Here is a 21,456-nt window from a genome sequence, read left to right as displayed (position 1 = left end):
CTTCTCTAACTTGAATCCCAAAATGTATATTCACTCACTGTTTAGAATAAATACTAAAACTTATTGAAGGTGTCATTTGTCACTAGCATGAGTTCACTGCTCAGCACAATAGAACCTGTATTTTGGGCTGAATTGGGTATTTTTTGCTCTCAAAGGGCTGGCCCCGAGGAAGATTTTGCCCATATCAAGACAACGCCCCAAACCATGATGCGACCACGGTCTTCAAGAAACTGGCACCCCGACTCATCCCATACAGGAGGCGACCTTCATCTGGGCAGGGGACTTTAACTGTATACTCAACCCATTGCTGGACAGGTCGGACAATAAATATAAAAAGCTGGCGCCACAGGCTAAAACACTGCAGAGGATTCTCAGCCAGCTGAAACTTGACGATGTCTGGAGACGACTACATGCAAAAAACAGAAGGTACTCACAACACAGGCCCCCACATGGAAAGTTTACACGTATCGACTACATTTTCACAGGTAACGAAACACTAGGTGAATTCACAAGTGCACACGATAGAGCTAGAATGCTCTCAGACCATTCCCCGTTAGTGGTGACATGGGCATACACACATAGGAAGGCTCCCATACCGACATGGCGACTAAGGGCGAAAGCACTGATGGAAGGGGAATTCCAGGAGCATATACAGGACACAATATAAGATTACTTACAACTTAATACAGGTATTGTAGACAGATTTGGGACAGCATGGGACGCCTTTAATATGGTGGTCAGGGGAGTAGCGATTGGGAAGACAGCAGGACTTAAAGGGAGCATTCTGGCCGCACTTGGACAAATAAAAAGGGGCAACAGAAGGGGAGGAAACACGGGCATGCATGACAGGGGAGGAAACAGCCCAATTAGTGGCACTAAGATTGCAGTGCAATAACGTCTGGGAAAAGTTGGGGAACCTAAATTACAGGAAATATATACAAGAAGGTGCATGCAGAGGGCGACAAGCCAGGCAGGCTCCTAGCCTCGTTAACTAAGCAGGCCAAAAAGTAAGACCCAATCAATGCGATAAAAGATGGGCCCGGTGTGGAGGAGAGGACCCAGGAGGGCATTAACCACGTATTTCTGCAATTTTACAAAAAACTGTACTTGCGGAATCAGGAGGCCAATAGCTCGGACGTAGCCGACGCCCTGGCCCAAATTGAACTTCCGAAATTACCCGAAGAGCAGGTGCAGATACTCAAGGCCCCCCTAACAGCAGAGGAATTGGAAGCGGTAATAAACAGTCTCCCGACAACCAAAACCCAGACAGGTTACCCAGAGAATTCTACAAAAAGTACAAACATACTCTAGTACCTAAATTATTGGAAGTACGAGGGGCCAATTACCAGATAGTACGGTAGAATCGCCGATAATATCTATCCTGAAGCTGGGGAAATCACCACTAGACTGCAGCTCATACAGGCCAATTTCTACGATTAACCAAGATTGCAAAATCCTGACAGCAGACCTGGCGGGTAGGCTTGAACGGGTCATACCCACATGCACCCGGATCAAACAGGTTACGTCCCCGGGCACAACACCACCTGGAACTTGCGAAGGCTGCACCATGTGGTGGACCAAACTAAAGGCAGACCGGGAAATGCACGATAGTGTCCTTGGACGCTGTCAAAGTCTTTAACTCTGAACTGGAATTGGCTGTTGAGCACACTCGTCCACTTTGGAATAGGGAAGGGCTTCCACAGATGAATCAGGTTACTGTATAGAGACCCCAGGGCAAGGGTGAAACAGGAAGACACATTTCTGGGGCTTGGAGGATATACAGGGGCACCAACCAGGGCTGCCCACTGTCCCTGATGCTTTACATACTGGCATTAGAGCCACTGGCGGCCTTCCTGAGAGCAGAATATAAGGAGACCGGGATAGAACTAGATAACATCATACACCTAGTCTCACTGTATGCAGACGATATGCTGTTGTTTATTGCCCATCCACAAGTTAACTTACGGGATGTGCTGGAAGTGATAAGACGCATTTGCTAAATTATCGGGTATTTCCATTGACAAAGATAAATCTACCCTGTACCCCCTGGCAGAACTTAGATGGGTCCCCACAGACCAATTGCCAGATTTGAATCTTACATGGGCACCATGTACCTTCTGTTATTTGGGGACAAACATACAACATGACCGCACGGACACACACATGGCCAACACACAAGTCGCCCTAGAAAAAAGGGTGAAGACCATGGAATTTTGGAAGACACTACCGCTAGGAATGAAAGGAACAGCAGCCCTACTGAAAATGACGGTGCTACCCCGACTATTATACTATTTCACGAACATACCCCATAACATACATGGGACATTCATCAAAAATGTAAACACAATATTGAGGGGATTCCTATGGGGGGAAGGGGGAGAAACAGGATAGCCCTACACACCTTACAAAGAGACTACGCTACTACCTAGCAAGGCAACTACAATTTGTGGTTAGTGGTTGAGGGACGACACATCCATAGACTCATTACTGTACCAGCCGGCACTGAGGCATTCTTTTTTGCAGGAAATAATATGGATGGAGAAGTCCTGGACCAACACCCTCCCCCACGACACCCTCCCCCACCCTGGTCAGGCTAGGGCTGACCCTATGGAAGAAGGTGTGGAAAATCCAAGGAATCCTGACCCCTGCTCCTCCCAGATCCCCCTTGCAGGACTGGCTAGCATCAGACTCAAAGTCCTAGAAATGTATCGGAAACATTGGGAAGCCAAAGGCGTAGCAGAGGTCGGATATTTGTGGAAAGAGGGACGATGGATGGAGTTCCAAACCCTGATAGAAGAGTATGATGTACACTATGGGCAGTTCATGCTACACAACAGCATGGTCCAAAGGATAAAAAAAACGATGGCCAGGTCTACCTGAGAACGCTGAAACACAGGGAGAATTAGATGCATGATATGATGTGTCAGAAGGAGTACACACAGTGCCCAGGCTTTACAAACAGCTTCTGAAAAGCAACTACTCAAGGGACCTGCTGGCACGCGCAAAGTGGGAGGCGGAACTCCAGGAAACCTTCACAGATCAAGAATGGACAAGGGTCTTAAGATATACAAAGGTGGTCTCGAGAAATGGGAGATTCAGGCAGACACAGCTTTACGTCACGCATGGGGCATACCTCACCCCCAGGAGAATATCTAGCATGGGGATATGGGGAATAAGGAAAACCAAAGCTGCCCTTGATTCGCAACAGAAAATGCAGACATGCTCCACATGTTCTGGGCGTGCCCAGTAATAATAAAGTTCTGGGACAACATTAAGAAAAGAGTGGCAGGGGGTGGAATTAACATGCAGGCGTGGCCGTCGGAATCCTATTTGCTGGGTCTGTTTCCAAGAGGTGGCAAACAGAGGACACACATAGCCAAAATGAAGGACTTGATGAGCATTCTGGCAAAACGTCGGATCGCAATGGCATGGAAATATAATACAGGCCCGAACATAGAGGCATGCTGGACCGACCTGAAAAGATGGACGCTAGCTGACACAACAGCATGGACCGGAGCGATGCATAGTGGGATGAATGAGAGCAGTGACAAGATACTAGGATGGAACGCACCGATACAGGAACTGTTCGATCCCAGTGACGGAAACGACATAGATGACCCCAGTGGGATACGAAGCGCAACCAAGAAGAGCGCCCTTACTAAGGCACCATACTAGCTGAGAAGGACCTTATTGAGTATCAGACGGTCTGGAAGTTGTACTATATGCTTGTGCGGAACTAATCAAAGATCTATGCAAAGATGGCCAGGACAAAGCTCCAGAACAATAATGATGGCATAGACTCCCAGCATGAAGTGCTAGACTGTATGTTGTGTTATTTGTTATTTAATGTTGTAAAAAAAAAATAGAGTTAAAAAAAATTATAACAATAGTGTTTACATTCATAAAGGTTTGGGTGATTCCTGAATTCATCACCTTTCCTTCCTGACCAATCATTTGTGGTTGTTCTCAAGACCCAGGGCAAAGTGAGTAGAGCGGGTGGAGAGAGATACAGGCATAGATACAAGTTAAAGTGTTTTAGTGTGCCCACCTAAACCAGTCTCCCGCCAAACATACGGTAAACTCTCACCGCTACATCAAGACGTTCCGGCTCTCTGTGTGAGGGTGCGATGCTCACGTTCCTTGTGTTAAGGCAAGATGCCCAGGGCCTTTGTGTGAGGAGCAGACACGAGTTCTCACTGCGTGCCGCTGTGAAACTTGGGATCTTTGGTTGAGGTACAAGCGCTGCCTGCAAGAAGGTGACATGATCACACAGGTTTTCTGTGAGAGGGTAAGACTCACAGGCTCTGTAGGTGGATGAGATGTTTGTTATTGTGTGGGGATGAGGCAATCAGACTCCCTTTGTGTGGCAACGACGTTCGGCTCCCTGTCGGAGGCTGAGATGCCCAAGTTCCTTGTTGAGGATGAGAGACTAGTGCTCCCTGTGTGAAAACAAGATGCTCAGGCGCCCTTTGTGATGGCGAGAAACTCCAGAAACTTAGATTCCCTGCTTGTTAGAAGTTGGGTGGCTCCTTCCAACAGCACAAGATGGTTTCCTGTGTGTGAGAGTGAAATGTACATGAATCCTGTGACGGTGAGAGACAAGTGTATTCCATGTCAGTGCGAGACGATAGAGCAACTTGGGGCCATTGCTTGTGAGAAGCAAGAGCTGTATGAGGATGAGATGCTGAAGCTTCAGGTGTGTGAGGGCGAGATCCTGGGAACGGAGTGTGTGCAATGGTAATACACTCTCTGGTGATGCCAGGTCCCTTACCGTTCTTCCTCTGGCTCAGTGGCGGCTCCGGTGCCCGCCCTGTGACAGTCAAGGTCATGCCCGACTGAAGTGATAGCTCCTGAAGTTCGTTGGCCACCGCCTCGCTCTGGGGACTGGGTGCTTCAATGGGAGTCTCCAAGCATGCTGCCTCAGTCTCACCAGGCATGCCCCCCTCCAACCCCACACCGGAGGCAGAGGGGGGCTGGTGCTGCATCCCCAAGAACTCCACCGTGGCTTTCGTGGCTGCCCCCTAAGGATAGAGAGAGACAGAAGAGTGGTGAGAATAGCTATCACACTCCCGACTCAAACAGCACATCCGTCTTTGAGCTGAAGTCACATAGATCCTACAAGCTCAGAGAGCCCTGCCCAGACACCCCCCCCCATCCCCTGCCACAGGCAGCTTCTAGACTATTTGAAACCCAGAAAAACTAAACGACACCCCTATGCAAATCTCCACCCCAGCATTATACAATCATTACTATGTAAACAAAAAGCTGGGTTTATTTACGTGTAATTAAACTATTAACATTAATTATGCACAAGTATATCGTACTGCAAACACTTAATTTTCATTATCTCATGTATACGTTCAATGTTTAAATAAAGCATGCTCTGCACAATGATGCTGCCTACAAGAGTTTATTGCTTCCATGCAATCTATTTCTTTCATCCCAAGACACGTTTTCATACATTTTAATTTAATGCCACTCCTCTAAACAATCAGTCTCTGGAACTGTAAACAAGATCCTGAGGGCGATTGGAAACAACAAATGTTTCTTTGCATGGTGAATTTGTTGCAACATAGAAAACATGTTCACTATGCACAAGCCACAAATGTTGGTTTTGTCAATGCTAAACTATGGCCTAGTAAACCACGAGTGAGGCTTTTCAATAGTGGATACTGAGAACTGAATCACTATTAGAGAGTTCCAATTTTGGCCAATAAGACAAAGTAAGATTAAATGATTAGACAAGAATAACACACTCATTAAGTGGTGAAGCCAGGATTTAGGCTCAGTCTGGAATTTAGGCACTTGAACGCATATCTTAGTATCTCTAGATGTTACCAATACTTATTCATGTTTGGGGTTCAAGAACTTAAATAATGTGAGTTTTAGACAGAGGATTTGAAAAGTACACAAATGACTAAATAAACCAACCTGACAATGTATACATTATCATACCATCTTGAGCAAAAAGAGTTAAGGTTCTAGATTGTATTCCCCCATCCTGAATCGAAGATGACTAGAACCAGAATGCAGCAACAAAAAAAAAATCTCTTATTAGCTTTACAGCTCTACTTTCAATTATTAAAAGAGACAGTGACCGTAAATTCATGACAATGATGCATGTTTTTAGTTTTTGTAGCTCTTGTTTGGAATATTTTTTTTATTCATCACTCTACTTTCTAACCATGCAACAGTCACACTTCTTATAAGAGACAATAGTCACTTCAAATGACCCACTCGCCGGTGTGTGTGCACGCGCATATCCAACCACGACTAACTGGTTCCCATTTAAGATGTACTGCTGGTAACAGAGGTGCTAAAATATGTTTGACCAACGTGACAGCGAGGCCCTGCACTGGCCAATAGCTCTCCGTTTGCTTGAAATGCAAAACGAAAAATGTAGTTTTTAAGATCAGCCATTGCTGAAAGCTCCTGTGCCCCTGGCAGCCACTCGCTTCACCTACATCAAGAAACGGCTCCGATCCCTCCGGTCACACAATTCTCACAGGCTCAAACAGACAAGCCATCACTTGGAATACATAGATCTTCTAAGCAGAGAGCGTAGTTATTCCTCAGTTTACAAAGATGATAAAAGATTTTTAAGCAGGGTACATAGTTCTTACAGGCTTAAACTACAGACCAATCCAACAGAGTAAACAGATCATACGGGTAGACAACAGGGGGGGATTACTCAGGTTACACATATCCTAAAGGGCCAGGCCCTAGACATGTGGGGTGCAAATACAGCATTATCAAACGGTCTGCACCGTGTAATGGGGGATCATACGCTTCTTACCACACGGTTAAGCTATATTCTCTTCAAAAAAGAAGGTATGTTGATATGTGTCTGAAAACCGACGAGTTCTTATGACAAAGGGTACATCTGTTACTCCAAATTTCTCTTATAAATCTTAAAACATCTTTTTATTAAACACATCGATAATAATACTCATAAAATGATCACATTACATAAAAGCTCCATGAAAAAACACCATGACAAACCATGTAAAGCAAAATTTTACACAAAGCAAAAAGAAAAAAGAAAGACACAAGAATATATAAATATTGTCACTTGGTTACTCGATCGACACCACGTGAAACTTCACATTGGAGTTGTATTGCCTTTTTTCCACACTTATTCAGATTGTTTACTAGACCCAACCCAACTTGCACAAGTTTCTGTCCTTAAACACACAATCGATGTAGGACATTCATCAGGGGTATATTGTTGCTTGTGTTCTATGGTGGTGATAGGGTCTTCTTTCCTACCACTTTACTCTTTGTCAGGTCTATTTAAGTGGTTTGCGAACCCTGTGGGTTAAAGACAACCTGTTAGGGTTTTTTAATTTTTATTGGCACATATCTACTATCATTGAAATCTTATAAATAGACTAAGATAGTTGTACCCCCGATCCACCTAGGGGGACTGGTATGCTTATCTCTTACATACCTTCCAGACTGTGGTGTCTAAGTTCCATAGGCTGCGGAATTTCCACCGAAAGGTAAATAAAATGGGACAAAGATTTCCATTTCTTGGGGAATATCTCTCCAGATGTCTTCTATTCTGCAAAAATAGGGTAAATACAAAGGATACTGTTTTTAGAAACAGAGACTATATGTTGAGACCATGGAATTCTTTTATCACCACCAACACGGTCTTCTTACCTGCGTTGGATCGAGGAAAAGAGTTTAGTTTCCTTCAATGTTTCCACTGATCCTTTAGGGCGGGGAAAAAAAATGGCTCAAGCTCAGGTCAGAAGGCAGCTAGAAAGAGGAAAACCAGAGAAAACCCAGTCAGAGTGTAATTCAAAAAACCACTCTGTAACACTAGTACTATTCATGAAAGATGTAATGAGATTAAATAAGAGTCCCTTCACTTACTATTAGGCTGCTTCTTTGGTCTGTGTTCTATGACTGATCTTCTACAGTTGCTGCAAAGCTTGTATAGAATTGCACGTATCTGTCCCGGTGTTGATCTAAAAACATCAAAAAAGTATCCCATTTTAGTATTAGGGCTATTACTCTCACTGGTCTCACTTAGGCAAAGAAATCTATTGTTTTTTTTTAAAAAAAAACATTAAATAGTGTTTACCTCATTAATGGCCACCTACACGAATCCTGAAAATCCCCGCTCACCAACTACGCCAGCAGGGTGGCTGCTCTCTTTTAAATACGATCGTATGTGCGTGCGTGATGACGTCATCGCGTTTTATGTGTGGCGACATCATCATGCCGCGACGCGTGCGGTCATGGTTTCTCTACTCGCGTGGGAGCCGTAAAATGATCTATAGCCACAAAGAGGCCATGTAGATAAGATAAGTTGTGGGACCCTTCATGTAATGTCGCAAAATCTGAATTGAAAAAATGTTCCCCAGTTATAATTGTTACAGGATGGTCATCAACAAAAATTGTTACTAAATCCAATATAGGTCATTAGAGGAAGACTGTGGCAAATTTTAATATAGCATCTTCAAAGTATTACGACTTTCATTCTAACTCTGTCCTATTACATGAGGTAGCATTAACGGGTAGATTGAGCAACAAAAAACTTGCATCCCGTTTAGGCATTGTGCCATTCGATATTATCGTTGAGTCCATGAATGTGGCTCTGGGTCTGAAAGATATTTTTCTGTTCAGGGCTTAGTAATTTTTTGTTTACTTGTTATTGTGTTTTACCTTTTATGTGTTTCAAAATAGTCCAATTAAAATCACTATGTTTGTGATTGTTTTCCACAAAGTGTTTAACTAGTGGTGCTTGATCTACTTTATTTTTAATGCAGCTTTTGTGCTCAATCATTCTCGTTTTACATTTTCTCATTGTTTGGCCAATGTAAATGAGTCGGCATGGGCATCTGATGACATATACTACATTCTCCGTATTGCAATTGGTATGCTCGGTAATCTTCCATTCCCTTTCAAGACCTATGTCTACTGTTGTTGTTTTTCTGGTCTGAGCGCACATAGTGCACTTCCCACACGGATAGTGCCCTATTACTGGTGGGAGATCCCATAGTCTTGTCTGTTGGGGTTCTCTTATTTTGGTACTGCCAATGTCGTTTCTCATCACTAGATTGCGTATAGTGGTGCTTTTTCTAAATGCTATGAGGGGTTTTGCACATTCTTTAGGCATCACTTTCTTCCAGTTCTTGTTTATAATACCCTTGATCTTATATGATAGGTTGCTAAAGGTGTTAACAAAAACCAGCAGAGTTTCCTTTTTTTCTCGATTACTGTGAAGTTGTTGATCTAAAAGGGCCTCCCTGTTGTTGTTAAATGCCCTTTTCGCTGCATCCTTCAATAGACGTTTGGGATAGCCTCGCTCAGTTAATTTCTCAATTAATTTGTTAGCCCCATCTTTGTAGGATTCACTTGTGCTGCTGTTTTTTTTGATACGCAAAAATTGCCCAAACGGTAGGTTAGTCTTAACATGTTGGGCATGGTGACTGTTGAAATGGAGGAGAGCCTTTTTGTCTGTGTCTTTAGTGTAGGGTTTAATAAGCAGAATACCTCCATGATGATATATAGATATATCTAAAAAATTGACTAGAATGTTGCTCATATTCATGGTGAATTTCAGATATTTATTTTGTTCATTCAGCCAGGTGAGAAATTGACTGGCTTCATCCCTACTTCCCCTCCAAATAACGAAAATATCGTCTATGTATCTTAACCAACACAAGATGTTATCTTGGTATGGATTAACGCTGCGATAGATGACAGTCTCCTCAAACATGTTGACATAAAGGTTTGCTAAATTGGGAGCGATAGCGGCTCCCATGGCTGTACCTTCCACTTGCATGTAAAATTGGCCCATAAACAGGAAAAAATTGTGAGTGAGTGCCATTTCAGTACACCATTTAATGAATGAGTTGGGAACTGGGTGATCATCCTCCCTTTGGAGAAGTGTCTCCTCTACCACCTCTAGGGTAGCACGTTGTGGTATATTAGTGTATAGAGCTTGTATGTCCAAACATATTAATAGATTAACGTCGGGATCAAACACATTTCCCTCTATCCTGTTGATAGCATCAGTAGTGTCTTTGAAGTAACTCCTCATAGTAGGTATAAACGGTCTAAGATACAGGTCAACATATTTGGATAGGGGTTCTAAAAGGGAATTGATACCCGAAACAATGGGTCTTCCCGGGGGACTTTCCAAACATTTATGAATCTTAGGCAAAGTGTAAAAGATAGGTATTCTGCCATTATTCCTCACAAGGAATTCTCCTTCTTGTTTGCCAATGAATTTCATGTCTATAGCTTTTGTGACTTTGTCTTTGATGATAACCGATAGTTCCTCGCTAGGATCCCTATCAATTTTCCGATAGTGGTTGGTATCTGAGAGGACTTTGAGACATTCTGCTACATAATCAGTTCTGTTGAGTACTACTATGGCTCCTCCCTTATCCGCTTGACGGATGATAATATTTTGGTTAGTGCCCAAAGATTTCAGGATGGCTTGTTCATTTTTGCTCAAATTAGAGTGTTTTGGGACCCCTTTGGATTCCAGAGTTCTAATCTCTTCCATCACTTTTCTTTCAAAAACAATGGACTCCGGGGAGTGCGAGGAAGTTGGAGCACTAAATGTAGAGGGGTTTCTGAGGCCACTATGGTTACTGTTTTCACCAAAGGGATTCTCCATGAAGAACTCTTTGAGGTGGACTTTTCTCATAAATTGTTGGAACTCAATTCTAAATTCGAAAGGATTATGATATTTAGATATCACAAAATTTAAACCTTTGTTGAGAACTGATGTTTCTTCGTCTGTGAGGGAAGTGGAAGAACGATTAACTACCAGCCCCTGTGGCTCCGGGTTTGCATTCGATCCGGAGCCCACTGTCTTTGGGCATCACTTCTTTCTAAAAAAGGCTGTCTTTGTCCATTTTTTCCATGGTTATTCCCTCTTGTGCCGCGTGTTCGATTGGATCTGTTGTCTCCTTCACCATTGGTACCACCCCTTCTGTTGAAATCCTCGTTATCCTCCGAGCCCCCACTTGAACTGTAGGAGGTGTTCCTAAAACGGACTCTCCGATTTAGTTTTCTGTTTGGTTGTTGTCCTGGTTTAGGATCTCCAAATTTGTAGTCTTTGTCAGTATATACAAAAGCCTTTTCATGTGTGAAGGTCTGTATATCTTTTTTCATACGTTTCACTCTCTCTGTGATTGTATCTGTCTTGAAATCTTGCATTTCTTTCAAATGTTTTTCTAAGCTGCTCTTGAACGCTTTTATCTCAAATTTCTTTTTGATTTCTTCTTCTAATGACTTCAAATCGATTTCAATTTTCTTTGCGGTTTCCTGTGCCGTTTCTATTATCAAGATGAGCCAATCTCGGCCGCATTTATTCGAGATATAAAAAAAAGGCAATACAACTCCAATGTGAAGTTTCACGTGGTGTCGATCGAGTAACCAAGTGACAATATTTATATATTCTTGTGTCTTTCTTTTTTCTTTTTGCTTTGTGTAAAATTTTGCTTTACATGGTTTGTCATGGTGTTTTTTCATCGAGCTTTTATGTAATGTGATCATTTTATGAGTATTATTATCGATGTGTTTAATAAAAAGATGTTTTAAGATTTATAAGAGAAATTTGGAGTAACAGATGTACCCTTTGTCATAGGAACTCGTCGGTTTTCAGACACATATCAACATACCTTCTTTTTTGAAGAGAATATAGCTTAACCGTGTGGTAAGAAGCGTATGATCCCCCATTACACGGTGCAGACCGTTTGATAATAGTGTATTCAGAGACCTTTTGGCCTCGGAGGTGTATAACCCAACATACCATCTTCTGTTCCTCTATTCTTTGGTTTCTACAATAGGATACGGTTGGGGGCTTTATTGGTAGTATACTGTGATGGCCTCCCAATCCGAAAAATGTTTAGCATACAACAATGAATATGTGCGCAAACTGATGGAATCATTACCAACAATGGGCCTTGATAAAGATCTAGACATTCTGAACAAAGATGATCAATAGGATGAACTTGCCCAATTAAGGAAGAGGTTAATAAGAACTGAACTTCATGCCATCATCATGTTAGAATATGTTAAAAATCAGGCACTACCACAAGGACTGATTGTGAAAAATGAACCAAGATTATTCTTGGATAACAATGACTTCAAACTCAAATGGAGTTATATCTCGAATAAATGCGGCCGAGATTGGCTCATCTTGATAATAGAAACGGCACAGGAAACCACAAAGAAAATTGAAATCGATTTGAAGTCATTAGAAGAAGAAATCAAAAAGAAATTTGAGATAGAAGCGTTCAAGAGCAGCTTAGAAAAACATTTGAAAGAAATGCAAGATTTCAAGACAGATACAATCACAGAGAGAGTGAAACGTATGAAAAAAGATATACAGACCTTCACACATGAAAAGGCTTTTGTATATACTGACAAAGACTACAAATTTGGAGATCCTAAACCAGGACAACAACCAAACAGAAAACTAAATCGGAGAGTCCGTTTTAGGAACACCTCCTACAGTTCAAGTGGGGGCTCGGAGGATAACGAGGATTTCAACAGAAGGGGTGGTACCAATGGTGAAGGAGACAACAGATCCAATCGAACACGCGGCACAAGAGGGAATAACCGTGGAAAAAATGGACAAAGACAGCCTTTTTTAGAAAGAAGCGATGCCCAAAGACAGTGGGCTCCGGATCGAATGCAAACCCGGAGCCACAGGGGCTGGTAGTTAATCTTTCTTCCACTTCCCTCACAGACGAAGAAACAGCAGTTCTCAACAAAGGTTTAAATTTTGTGATATCTAAATATCATAATCCTTTCGAATTTAGAATTGAGTTCCAACAATTTATGAGAAAATTCCACCTCAAAGAGTTCTTCATGGAGAATCCCTTTGGTGAAAACAGTAACCATAGTGGCCTCAGAAACCCCTCTACATTTAGTGCTCCAACTTCCTCGCACTCCCCGGAGTCCATTGTTTTTGAAAGAAAAGTGATGGAAGAGACTAGAACTCTGGAATCCAAAGGGGTCCCAAAACACTCTAATTTGAGCAAAAATGAACAAGCCATCCTGAAATCTTTGGGCACTAACCAAAATATTATCATCCGTCAAGCGGATAAGGGAGGAGCCATAGTAGTACTCAACAAAACTGATTATGTAGCAGAATGTCTCAAACTCCTCTCAGATACCAACCACTATCGGAAAATTGATAGGGAGCCTAGCGAGGAACTATCGGTTATCATCAAAGACAAAGTCACAAAAGCTATAGGCATGAAATTCATTAGCAAACAAGGAGGAGAATCCCTTATGAGGAATAATGGCAGAATACCTATCTTTTACACTTTGCCTAAGATTCATAAAAGTTTGGAAAGTCCCCCGGGAAGACCCATTGTTTCGGGTATCAATTCCCTTTTAGAACCCCTATCCAAATATGTTGACCTGTATCTTAGACCGTTTATACCTACTATGAGGAATTACGTCAAAGACACTACTGATGCTATCAACAGGATAGAGGGAAATGTGTTTGATCCCGACGTTAATCTATTAATATGTTTGGACATACAAGCTCTATACACTAATATACCACAACGTGCTACCCTAGAGGTGGTAGAGGAAACACTTCTCCAAAGGGAGGATGATCACCCAGTTCCCAACTCATTCATTAAATGGTGTACTGAAATGGCACTCGCTCACAATTTTTTCCAGTTTATGGGCCAATTTTACATGCAAGTGGAAGGTACAGCCATGGGAGCCGCTATGGCTCCCAATTTAGCAAACCTTTATGTCAACATGTTTGAGGAGACTGTCATCTATCGCAGCGTTAATCCATACCAAGATAACATCTTGTGTTGGTTAAGATACATAGACGCTATTTTTATTATTTGGAGGGGAAGTAGGGATGAAGCCAATCAATTTCTCACCTGGCTGAATGAACAAAATAAATATCTGAAATTCACCATGAATATGAGCAACATTCTAGTCAATTTTTTAGATATATCTATATATCATCATGGAGGTATTCTGCTTATTAAACCCTACACTAAAGACACATTCAAAAACCCTCTCCTCCATTTCAACAGTCACCATGCCCAACATGTTAAGACTAACCTACCGTTTGGGCAATTTTTGCGTATCAAAAAAAACAGCAGCACAAGTGAATCCTACAAAGATGGGGCTAACAAATTAATTGAGAAATTAACTGAGCGAGGCTATCCCAAACATCTATTGAAGGATGCAGCGAAAAGGGCATTTAACAACAACAGGGAGGCCCTTTTAGATCAACAACTTCACAGTAATCGAGAAAAAAAGGAAACTCCGCTGGTTTTTGTTAACACCTTTAGCAACCTATCGTATAAGATCAAGGGTATTATAAACAAGAACTGGAAGAAAGTGATGCCTAAAGAATGTGCAAAACCCCTCATAGCATTTAGAAAAAGCACCACTATACGCAATCTAGTGATGAGAAACGACATTGGCAGTACCAAAATAAGAGAACCCCAACAGACAAGACTATGGGATCTCCCACCAGTCATAGGGCACTATCCGTGTGGGAAGTGCACTATGTGCGCTCAGACCAGAAAAACAACAACAGTAGACATAGGTCTTGAAAGTGAATGGAAGATTACCGAGCATACCAATTGCAATACGGAGAATGTAGTATATGTCATCAGATGCCCATGCCGACTCATTTACATTGGCCAAACAATGAGAAAATGTAAAACGAGAATGATTGAGCACAAAAGCTGCATTAAAAATAAAGTAGATCAAGCACCACTAGTTAAACACTTTGTGGAAAACAATCACAAACATAGTGATTTTAATTGGACTATTTTGAAACACATAAAAGGTAAAACACAAGAACAAGTAAACAAAAAATTACTAAGCCTTGAACAGAAACTTATCTTTCAGACCCAGAGCCACATTCATGGACTCAACGATAATATCGAATGGCACAATGCCTAAACGGGATGCAAGTTTTTTGTTGCTCAATCTACCCGTTAATGCTACCTCATGTAATAGGACAGAGTTAGAATGAAAGTCGTAATACTTTGAAGATGCTATATGAAATTTTGCCACAGTCTTCCTCTAATATCCTATATTGGATTTAGTAACAATTTTTGTTGATGACCATCCTGTAACAATTATAACTGAGGAACATTTTTTCAATTCAGATTTTGCGACATTACATGAAGGGTCCCACAACTTATCTTATCTACATGGCCTCTTTGAGGCTATAGATCATGTTACGGCTCCCACGCGAGTAGAGAAACCATGACAGCATGCGTCGCGGCATGATGATGTCGCCACACATAAAACGCGATGACGTCATCACGCACGCACATACGATCGTATTTAAAAGAGAGCAGCCACCCTGCTGGCGTAGTTGGTGAGCGGGGATTTTCAGGATTCGTGTAGGTGGCCATTAATGAGGTAAACACTATTTAATGTTTTTTTTTTAAAAAACAATAGATTTCTTTGCCTAAGTGAGACCAGTGAGAGTAATAGCCCTAATACTAAAATGGGATACTTTTTTGATGTTTTTAGATCTACACCGGGACAGATACGTGCAATTCTATACAAGCTTTGCAGCAACTGTAGAAGATCAGTCATAGAACACAGACCAAAGAAGCAGCCTAATAGTAAGTGAGGGGACTCTTATTTAATCTCATTACATCTTTCATGAATAGTACTAGTGTTACAGAGTGGTTTTTTGAATTACACTCTGACTGGGTTTTCTCTGGTTTTCCTCTTTCTAGCTGCCTTCTGACCTGAGCTTGAGCCATTTTTTTCCCCGCCCTAAAGGATCAGTGGAAACATTGAAGGAAACTAAACTCTTTTCCTCCATCCAACGCAGGTAAGAAGACCGTGTTGGTGGTGATAAAAGAATTCCATGGTCTCAACATATAGTCTCCGTTTCTAAAAACAGTATCCTTTGTATTTACCCTATTTTTACAGAATAGACGACATCTGGAGAGATATTCCCCAAGAAATGGAAATCTTTGTCCCATTTTATTTACCTTTCGGTGGAAATTCCGCAGCCTGTGGAACTTAGACACCACAGTCTGGAAGGTAAGAGATAAGCATACCAGTCCCCCTAGGTGGATCGGGGGTACAACTATCTTAGTCTATTTATAAGATTTCAATGATAGTAGATATGTGCCAATAAAAATTAAAAAACCCTAACAGGTTGTCTTTAACCCACAGGGTTCGCAAACCACTTAAATAGACCTGACAAAGAGTAAAGTGGTAGGAAAGAAGACCCTATCACCACCATAGAACACAAGCAACAATATACCCCTGATGAATGTCCTACATCGATTGTGTGTTTAAGGACAGAAACTTGTGCAAGTTGGGTTGGGTCTAGTAAACAATCTGAATAAGTGTGGAAAAAAGGCAATACAACTCCAATGTGAAGTTTCACGTGGTGTCGATCGAGTAACCAAGTGACAATATTTATATATTCTTGTGTCTTTCTTTTTTCTTTTTGCTTTGTGTAAAATTTTGCTTTACATGGTTTGTCATGGTGTTTTTTCATGGAGCTTTTATGTAATGTGATCATTTTATGAGTATTATTATCGATGTGTTTAATAAAAAGATGTTTTAAGTGCAAATACAGCCCCACAATGACAGAGTGAGAGGCCATGCTAAACCCGTATTGTGCGAGTGAAGCTGGCTAATGTAGAGTCCCACTGAAATATGAAAGCCAGTCCAAAACAGTGATTTCCGACAAAGAAATGGGCCTCCTTCTACTGTGTTAAAAGGGACAGGCGCTCAGTGAAAGGGAATATACCTGAGAGTTTAAAACTGCTCGATATGCCCAATGAATGGGAAAAGACATGTGTGGCTGGAAATGGTTTTTGCCCCTAAAGTATGGGACATTGACTTCTATACAGCACAAGACGGTGATCCAGAAATCCAAAGTGAAGCCAAGCATTTTGCATTTGTTCATAACAAAAATACTTATTTTTATCATATAAAATGACAACCTTTAAAGGGAAAACCCATTTCCTTTTATTTAAAAATGAACACTGGTTTCTATGTAACTGTGGCCTACGTGTGAATAATACCAAAAGGGAACTTATATCTGTCCAAACAGTATGCAAAGAAAGATTGTATTATAAACAACATGCACAGATATAATGCGAAATATTATATGTAAACACATCTTGTCGATTTAAAAGCTGTTACTTCAGAAGTATGGATGCAGCTCGTGTTCTTCCACTGAAATGAAACGGCAACCTTAGGTTTTTGGCTGGGGCCCTCCAGGAGAAAACAGGCCTGCGTTTCAGTGAAATGCAAAAGAAATATAAAGAATTAGAACGGAATTGTAGAGAGTTAGATAAGCTAGCCAGCAGAAATTACCTTTAAATTCAGGCCTCCTCATTATCTGTGCATTAGTGGCCTAAAGAGAGGACCTTTTTAGGGGTGACTCTACCTCAAGAAATGGCCTTCAAAGCAACTAATGGATCGTCAGACACTGTAGAAACAGACCCTGGTGATAAACAAACTCCCCCCCCCAAAAAAGGTGTGGGCTACATATGAAACCATGAACTCACATGAGAAGCATTGGCTGATTAACATAGGTTTACATTTTCCTTAATAAAAAGAGCATTGTGTGTCCCAGTGAGCTCATCCCAGACTCATATTAAAGGGGATAAGAAGCCTGTTGGTACCATGTAAATATGAATTCTGTCTGTGATGTATACAATGTGAGTTATGAAGAAAATTATGATTTCGGACTTCTCATAATTCTGAGGAGATGGGAAGTTGGTGTGGTGATAGAGTGGGTAATTAATGTTTGAATCTTGAAGTGTGGGATTTTTGACTATTTCGGGTCAGGATCAAATCGAAAAAATTGGTGCTCCTCCCAGTAAGTGTGTGCCGAAATAAGATTAGTATTTTCCGGCTCGCCATAAAATTAGACCTAGACCTAGACCACCACCACCACCACCACCACCTACCAGGATGTGGAGGAGGACAAAACGCTGGAAGAACAACCTTCTGGCCTAAATGAAATTCCGATACCACCTTCGGAAGAAAGGAAGGACGAACTCTAAAGACAACCCTGTCCTTATGAAATACAGTGAAGGGTGGCTTAACTGAAAGTGCCTGTAACTCACTCTGCGAGCGGAAGTGACCGCAACCAAAAATACAGTTTTAAGAGTTAACAGTCTCAAAGGGCATGAATGCAAAGGCTCAAACGGAGAACAAGGTTCAAATCCCAACCGGGCACCTGGAAAGGTGACGGAGGGAACACATTAGTGAGCCCTTTCAGAAACTGAGAAATTAAAGGAATTTTAAAATAGGAACACTCTTCAGACGAGCGCTTAAATATGGACAGCGCCGCCAGGTAACCTTTAACGGTAGCCACTTGCAAGCCCCTGTGGGCCAAAGAAAGCAAAAAAAGAGAACCATGGGAATGTCACATGCAAAAGGATCCACATTCTTAACCCTGCACCAGTCGCAGAACTTACGCCAACGGCAACGGTACAAGGACCTTGTTGCCGGCCGTCTGGCCGAAAGCAACACCTCCATCACGTCTTCAGGGAGGTCCCAATCCTTATACCTCAACCTTTCAGAAACCAAGAGTGAAGGTTGAGGGATCTGACCTCTGGATGGAGAACCTGACCCCCATCTCGTGAGAGCAGATCGTCTCGGTAGGGAAGACGACGTGGAGGGGAGATTGACAAGTCGAGAAGGTCCGGGTACTACGTTCCCTGGGCCCACACGGAGCAATGAGGATCATCCGGGAACCGAACCTCCGTAACCTCCGCAGTACTTGTGGGATGACGGGGACTAGAGGAACGACCACTCCACCACAAACGCGTATCCTAAGGCTGCCTTTGGAGGAAATTCCCACGAGCAGAACCTCTCGCACTTCCGGTTGACACTGGAGGCGAAGAGATCCACTTGAGGGGTCTCCCAAAGAGCGAAGATCTCCAGGAGAATCTCCAGAGCCAACTCCCACTCGTGAGAGATCACGCTCTGCCTGCTAAGAGCGTCTGCCAGCTCGTTTTCATCTCCGGCCAGATGAACTGCCGAGATCAAAACCTCCTGCTGGATTGCCCAGAACCAGAGCTGCATCGCCTCCCTGCACAGAGGAAGTGACCCTGCCCCCCCCTTTTTGTTGAGGTAGTGCATGGCCATCGTGTTGTCCGTCAGGATCAGGACATTCTTCCCTCGCACAGTCAGTAGAAAAGCCTTCAGGGCTAGCCTGACGGCCCTCAGCTCCAACAGATTGATATGGAGTCTGGACTCTGACGGAGACCAACGACCACTGACTGTCAACTCGTTGGCATGAGCTCCCTATCCCGTGAGGGATGCGTCCGTCACGATCATCACCTCCGGCCAGGGTAGCCAAAATGGAGCCCCCTTCATCAGATTGTCTTCGACGGCCCACCACAGAAGGTCCTGGGCGACCGAGGACGACACCTGAACAGGGTCCGACAACCTGACGGAGGACTGAGACCACTGGAGCTTGAGTGCCCATTGCAAGGATCTCATCCGCAACCTGGCCTTTGGCACCAGAAGAATGCAGGATGCCATGAGGCCGAGCAATCTCAAGAACTCGAACGCTGGGAGACTCTGGGCAAGCTGAAACTTGTGCACCATCTGCTGAATGTGATGAACCCTCACCTGGGGAGGAAAACAATGCCCCAGGGACGTGTCGAGCATAGCTCCGATGTACTGGAGCCTCTGAGTTGGTGTCAAATGGGGCTTCTTTAAGTTGAGGGAGAAGCCCAGCTTGTGGAGGGAGTGGCAGGTGACTGACAGATGATCCAGGACTTGCTCGGGAGAGCGCGCCCTGATCAACCAAGTGTCCAGGTAGGGGTAGACGTGAATCCCCCTTTCCAGAGGTGCGCTGCCAGCACTACCATGAGCTTGGTGAAGACCCTCGGGGCGGAGGTGAATCCGAATGGCAGGACCCGAAACTGAAAGTGCGAGTCGCCAACCGCGAACCTCAGGTACTTCTTGTGCTTTGGATGTATCGGCACATGAAAATAAGCGTCCTTGAGGTCGATAGACACCAACCAGTCCTGAAGTTGAAGGGCCTGGAGGACTTGAGAGAGAGTAACCATCTTGAACTTGTCCTCCCTGAGGAATTTGTTCAAACCGCGCAAGTCCATGATGGGTCTCAAACCCCCGTCTTTCTTGGAAATCAAAAAATAAGGGGAATACCATCCCTTGTTCCTCTCCGCTACAGGCACCAGTTATATGGCGCCTTTCTCCAGCAGGGATTGAATTTCCTGCGCAAGGAGCGGATCCGGACTCTTCAAAGAGAGATTCCCCGGTGGATTGTCTTGAGGCCTCTGCCGGAAAGGAAGACAGTAGCCGTGGGCTATGATCTCCAGAACCCACACATCTGAAGTAATGGCACGCCATTCTACCAGATGCTGCGCCAGCCTTCCCCCAACAGGTGAAGCATGGGCCTCATGACTGAGCAGAAGCGGCTGCGGCAACAGCCCGAGCGGCCTTAGCACCTCGAGTACCTTGTTTTCCACCTCTGGCACTCTTACGGTGGCCCTTTTGACTTGCAGCTCCTCTCGTTTTCCTAAAGGATGAGTAATAATGAAAGGAATCCCCCCTCCATTGCTGTCCCCTAGGACGAAAAGGTGGAGGTTGGCGGACTGCAGCGCCCAACGACTTTGCTGCCGCTTTGGAGGTCTGCAACCTCTCAAGGCTCTCGTCAGCCTTGCTGCCAAAAAGATGTTCACCATCAAAGGGCATGTTAAGGAGCCTGGCTTGCACATCAGGAGCAAACCCCGACTTCCTGAACCACGCAAATCTGCGTATCACGGTGCTCGCCGCCATGGACCGGCTGACACAGTCTGCCATCTCCAAACCCGACTGAACGGACTCACACATGGCATCCTTGCCATCCTGAATAATAGCAAGAAAACCATCCCGTTCGTCCCCTTCGGGAATATGTTCAGCCGCTAAGGCAATACAGTTCCACAGAGTGTGCGTGAAACGAGACAAGGCACATACGGAGTTGGCTGCCTGAAGAGCCATACCCCCTGAAGAAAACACTTTCTTCGCCCAGCCATCAAAACGCTTGTCGTCCCTATCAGGAGGGATGGTAGGATACAACGCCTGCTTAGCTGGAGCCGTAGCCACCTACACCACCAAACTCTCCGGAGTGGGGTGCGTGGTCAAGTAGCAAGGGTCACTCCTGGCTGGGCGGTATTTTCGCGGCAAAGACTTGCCCCTGCCGGGAGACTCTCCGGAGCAGTCCAAGCCGCTGCCACCCTTCTTTGCAGAACCATATGGAATGGCAGTACCGGCTCAGTGGGTGGACCTTGATCGAGGACATCTGTAAGGTCATCCTGCACAAAATCAACTGGGGGCGCCGACCAACCCAAGTAGTCTGTGACCCTCGACATAAGGCGCCGGTACGATGACTCGGCATGGGTGCCAGGCTCAGGCCTACAGAACTCCACCTCCGGAGAGTTGTCCATATCTCTGGCGTCATGCAGTCCTCAATCTGGC

General features: G+C 43.7%; 1 protein-coding gene across 3 annotated transcripts in view; it reads right to left on the bottom strand.

Moving 5' to 3' along the window:
- Nucleotides 1-21,456, bottom strand: part of MRTFA (myocardin related transcription factor A) — a 614,269-nt gene that overhangs the window by 464,204 nt on the left and 128,609 nt on the right. For all 3 annotated transcript variants that reach the window (XM_069654401.1, XM_069654404.1, XM_069654402.1), the window contains one exon: nt 4,772-5,021. In XM_069654401.1, coding sequence (XP_069510502.1) covers nt 4,772-4,985 — 214 coding nt within the window. In that variant the 5' untranslated portion in view covers nt 4,986-5,021. The remainder of the gene's footprint in view (nt 1-4,771; nt 5,022-21,456) is intronic.

Source organism: Ambystoma mexicanum, chromosome 3q (genome assembly GCF_040938575.1).
Source record: "Ambystoma mexicanum isolate Mex_15411 chromosome 3q, UKY_AmexF1_1, whole genome shotgun sequence".
Lineage (NCBI taxonomy): Eukaryota > Metazoa > Chordata > Amphibia > Caudata > Ambystomatidae > Ambystoma > Ambystoma mexicanum.
The sequence above is the reverse complement of the archived record's forward strand: the minus strand, read 5'-3'. Positions and strand labels throughout refer to the sequence as shown.